General features: G+C 58.0%; 1 protein-coding gene across 1 annotated transcript in view; it reads left to right on the forward strand.

Annotated features, from left to right (window-relative positions):
- The window catches only part of NEURL4 (neuralized E3 ubiquitin protein ligase 4), a 12,660-nt gene that overhangs the window by 2,769 nt on the left and 5,055 nt on the right, over positions 1-4,836 (forward strand). The window contains exons 5-18 of the mRNA XM_010847334.1: positions 77-188; positions 277-365; positions 1,114-1,186; positions 1,336-1,600; positions 1,819-2,000; positions 2,290-2,375; positions 2,498-2,660; positions 2,747-2,945; positions 3,036-3,112; positions 3,249-3,327; positions 3,639-3,808; positions 3,902-4,033; positions 4,464-4,609; positions 4,713-4,834. Coding sequence (XP_010845636.1) covers positions 77-188; positions 277-365; positions 1,114-1,186; positions 1,336-1,600; positions 1,819-2,000; positions 2,290-2,375; positions 2,498-2,660; positions 2,747-2,945; positions 3,036-3,112; positions 3,249-3,327; positions 3,639-3,808; positions 3,902-4,033; positions 4,464-4,609; positions 4,713-4,834 — 1,895 coding nt within the window. The remainder of the gene's footprint in view (positions 1-76; positions 189-276; positions 366-1,113; positions 1,187-1,335; positions 1,601-1,818; positions 2,001-2,289; positions 2,376-2,497; positions 2,661-2,746; positions 2,946-3,035; positions 3,113-3,248; positions 3,328-3,638; positions 3,809-3,901; positions 4,034-4,463; positions 4,610-4,712; positions 4,835-4,836) is intronic.

Below are 4,836 nucleotides of genomic sequence, written 5' to 3' on the forward strand. Positions count from 1 at the left end.
GGAACTCAAAGGGTGGAGAGATTTTTTTCTCTGCGTTTATATTTCCCCTCTCCCTTCCACTGTCATTCCACCCAAGATCCGCATCGATAAGCTCGTAGATAAGTGGTCAGGCTCCATTGAGATTGGTGTCACCACCCACAACCCCAACAATCTGGAGTACCCAGCCACCATGACCAACCTGCAGTCAGGTACCAGCCCCTGGCATGGTGGGGGCGTGGCCTGTGGTCACCAAGCTGCAGGGAGCCCATACCCTAACCAAGGTGTCTGCTTTCCCAGGTACCATCATGATGAGCGGCTGTGGTATCCTGACCAATGGCAAGGGCACCCGCCGGGAGTACTGTGAATTCAGCCTGGATGAGCTGCAGGTGAGGGTGGACACAGCGCCGGCCTCTCTCCAGGGGCACCCCAGTATATACCGAGCAGTCCTGCCTGGGCCCCATACTCTCTGATGTGGAGGAAGGCCCTTTATGTTTTGTCTGAAGGTTCCTTCTGAGAAGGGCTTCCCTGGTGGGCTCAGATGGTAAAGAGTCTGCCTGCAAAGCAGGAGACCTGGGTTTGATCCCTGGTTTGGGAAGATCCCCTGGAGATGGAAATGGCTACCCGCTCCGGTATTCTGGCCTGGAGAATTCCATGAAGAGAGGAGCCTGGCAGGCTACAGTCCATGGGGTCACAAAGAATTGGACACAAATGATTGACTTTCACTTTTCCTTCTGAGAAGGCAGGGCTGCCCAACTGTTAAGCACTCAGATTTTGCAGTCAGATGGGTTCCATTCTTCTTTCAGTTTGGCCTTTGGTGGTGGTGACCTGCGGCCAGAAGCTCATCTTTTTGGGTAGTTTTTTTTTTTTTTATTAATGTCTGAAAATGAGCCTGTTAGTATTATTGGATAGAGTGCCATGAAGGTTAAGTTGGTGTTGATAAGATAGTTTAACATAGTGCCTGACTTGCCTCGAACATTCGGAGTGGTCTGAGATGCATGGGAACCAGTTGGAGCTGTTCCCCTGTCGCATTGGTTGATGGGAAGGCTGGAGGACTACTCTGTTCTCAGTGTCCAAGACAAGTCTGGAGCCTAGCTGTCGAAAGATTCCAGGTTTTTATTTTTCTGCTTTGAATAGGAGGGTGATCACATTGGTCTCACGAGGAAGTCCAACTCTGCCCTACACTTCTTCATTAATGGCATTGATCAGGGTAAGGAGAAGCTCAGAGAGGGCGGCTGGGCCAGGGCTTTCACTGAGGGGGGTCTATCTCATTCTCCCTTTATTGATTCTTCTCCCCTCGTCCCATGCACAATGAGACGGCCGTCATTCCTCCATTCCCTGTGCCTTCCACCCCTGCAGGTGTGGCGACCCCCTTGACACCCCCAGTGGTGTACGGTGTGGTGGACTTGTATGGGATGGCCGTGAAGGTGACCATCGTCCACAATAACAACCACAGTGACCGCCTTCGCCGGAACAATGCCATCCTGCGGGCTCTGTCCCCTGAGGGTGCTCTCCGCCGGGCTGCTCCTACAACCCAGGCAGAACCTGAGCGCCTGCTCTTCCACCCCAACTGTGGGCAGAAGGCAGCCATCACCCACGAGGGACGCACTGCCCTGAGGCCCCAGTATGGCCCATGGGGTGGGGAGAAGCCTGCGGAGGGGCTATGAGGGGATTGGGGGAGGGGTGGGCAAATGGGAGGCCGTGGGAGTCTGGTCGGGGGGCCTCCTGGAGTGTGGACCGTGGGTGCTTGACCTGGGCAGTGGGTGTCACTGAGCGTTGCAGGGCTGAGCTTTGGGGCACTGTGTGTGGCGGGATCTGAGTCCCCACTTGCCATCCCCTCAGTGCCACCGACGACTTCAATCATGGTGTGGTGCTGAGCAGCAGAGCCCTGCGGGATGGAGAGGTGTTCCAGGTGCGCATCGACAAGATGGTGGACAAGTGGGCTGGCTCCATTGAGATTGGCGTCACCACCCACAACCCTGCCTACCTCCAGTTGCCCTCCACCATGACCAACTTGCGCTCTGGTGAGCTCCCATGAAGGGCAGGGCCAGGATAAGATGCTAGGGGGGAAACCATCACTGTTTTCCAGACCCTCTTTCACTTGTCACGTTTGTGATGACACATTCGGTGCCTGAGGCATGCCACGTGGATAGGGCCTGTGGTTGGTGTGAGAACTGCAGAATTTTCTTGCTCTGCCCTGAGAAGAAAAGGCAGGCTGGACTGGTAGCTTCCGGAAGTAACTGGGGGACTACTGTGTAAAGGAAAGAAGTCTTGGCTTCCTCTTCATGGCTTTTACCACTCGTTGTCCACTAGGGACCTGGATGATGACAGGGAATGGGGTGATGCACAACGGGACGACCATCTTGGACGAATACGGGCACAACCTGGACCGACTCAAGGTGGGAGACTGGGGGGACTGGCACCTGTCGGTAGCGGGGAGGCAGGCCAGGTGGAGCTGCTGAAGGACCAGCCCAGGCAGGAACTCGGCCTGACTCCTCACTCCAGCCCCCCTTCTTCCAAGGCAGGGGACACGGTGGGCGTTGTGCGGCGGGAGGACGGGACTCTCCACTTCTTCGTCAATGGCATGACTCAGGGTCCCGCTGCCTGGAATGTGCCCCCAGGAGTCTATGCTGTAGTGGATCTCTATGGCCAGGCGGCCCAGGCCACCATTGTGGACGACGTGGGTGAGGGCCGAGCTGGGCAGGGCCTGGGGTGGCCTTGGGAGGCCTCAGAGATGACTGTAGGCCTAAAGGGTGATGTCCATTTGCAGAGGTGCCCCAAGTCCCTGAACCACTCCCTGAGGGGAACAACCAGATGTCTCCAAGCTCCCCATCGTCTGGGGCTGGGGGCTCGGACCTCCGCTTCCACCAGCTGCATGGCAGCAATGCGGTCATCACCAACGGGGGCCGTACTGCGCTCCGCCACAATTGCCGCAGCGAGTTCAACGATGCCATTGTCATCTCCAACCGGTCAGTGTCTGGACTTTTATGTCCGTACTTCCCTACTGCTCAGCATCAGCCACCCAAGTGGGGCCTGTCTGACGGTCATTCTCCTGGCAGAGCCCTGAGAGATGGCGAGCTGTTTGAAATCGTCATTCAGAAGATGGTGGACCGCTGGTCAGGCTCCATTGAGGCTGGTGAGGGGCGTGTGTGTGTGTGTGTGTGTGTGTGTGTATATGTGTGTGTGTGTGTGTGTACGTATACATGTGCTGGGGAGGTGCTGGCTGCCAGAGGCTGGGGACTCGGCTCTGACCCACCCCTGCCTCCTTCTAGGAGTGACCGCTATTCGGCCGGAGGACCTTGAATTCCCCAACACTATGACAGACATTGACTATGACACATGGATGCTGAGGTTGGGCTGTCTGCTTTGGCAGCCAGCTTGGTGGAGCTGGCCGGGATGAGGGAAGCAGGGTTTGGGGCCTATGGTAGGTGTAGACCATGACAGACCTAGGTGGTCTGGCTGTTCCCTCCCCGTAGACCCTTAGGGTAGCTTCTGCTTTTGCCTGGGGGGTTTCCAGGGTGCAGGAGACAAGATTGAGTCTCACACCCCAGGTTAACATCACAGTCCAAGGCCCTGGACGATTCCGACAAGCAGAGATGGGGCAGAGGCCTGTGTGGGGAGGAAGCTGGGAGGCCGATCTACCCGTTCTGTTATCCCTGCAGCGGCACAGCCATCATGCAAGATGGGAACACCATGCGCAACAACTACGGGTGTGATCTTGACGCGCTGGGCACTGGCGCCCGCATCGGTATGATGCGCACGGCCAAGGGCGACCTGCACTACTTCATCAATGGCCAGGACCAAGGCGCTGCGTGCTCAGGCTTGCCTCCCGGTAAAGGTGACTATTCTGTGGCTTTCGACCTGCCACCTTCGGCCCAGTCCATCCCAGGCTACTGGGCTGCTGACGCCTTCTGTTCTTACTCAGAAGTGTATGCAGTAGTGGATCTGTACGGCCAGTGCGTCCAAGTGTCCATCACCAATGCCACCGGCCCCATGGACAACAGCCTGGCGACCAGCAACTCCGCCACTGAGAAGTCGTTCCCCCTGCACTCCCCAGGTTTAGCTGGCAGAGAGGGAGGATGGCAGGGAGGGAGCGGGGAAGGGCTCTGTCTGCCTGTGGTGGGTCTGAGGGGTGCAGCCTCCAGGTCAGGCAAGCTGTTTAGACAGGCTGACTGCAGCAGTGGTAGACCAAGGGGAAGGGGGAGGGCTCAGCCCCTGGTGGGGAGCAGCCAAGAAGAGGGGAGGAAGTTCCACCTGGACACAGGGCCTGGATGCTTCCCTGCCACCAAAGGGCTGGGACACCATCGCTGGGCATGGCAGGTTTGGGACTGAGTCCTGCTGTGGTGAAAGAGGTATCAAAGTTCTTGAGGGAAGACCGGAGGTGGGACCATCATGTCGACTTCCTGCTGCATCTGAAAGCCTCGCCCTGTCCTCTCTGAAGCTTGCTGCCCCAATCCTCCCCCTCCTCTGGTCCTGTCTTCCCACAGTGGCTGGCGTGGCCCACCGATTCCACAGCATCTGTGGCAAGAACATCGCTCTGGAGGAAGATGGCACGAGGGCAGTGCGAGCAGCCGGCTACGCCCATGGCCTCGTCTTCAGCACCAAGGAGCTCAAGAGTGAGGAAATCTTCGAGGTGGGCTGTGGCGATGTAACCCAGGGGGCCACCAAACCTCCATGGAAGGGCCAGCCTGCTTCCCATCCTCCTGCAGTGCGCTGAGGGTTCCTCTGTCTCCCAGGTGAAGGTGGAGGAGCTGGATGAGAAGTGGGCCGGCTCCCTCCGCCTAGGGCTGACCACGCTAGCGCCTGGGGACATGGGGCCCGGCGCAGGTGGGGGCCCGGGACTGCCTCCCTCCCTGCCAG

The sequence above is a fragment of the Bison bison genome, unplaced genomic scaffold (assembly GCF_000754665.1).
Source record: "Bison bison bison isolate TAMUID 2011002044 unplaced genomic scaffold, Bison_UMD1.0 scf7180017864249, whole genome shotgun sequence".
NCBI classification, from domain to species: domain Eukaryota; kingdom Metazoa; phylum Chordata; class Mammalia; order Artiodactyla; family Bovidae; genus Bison; species Bison bison.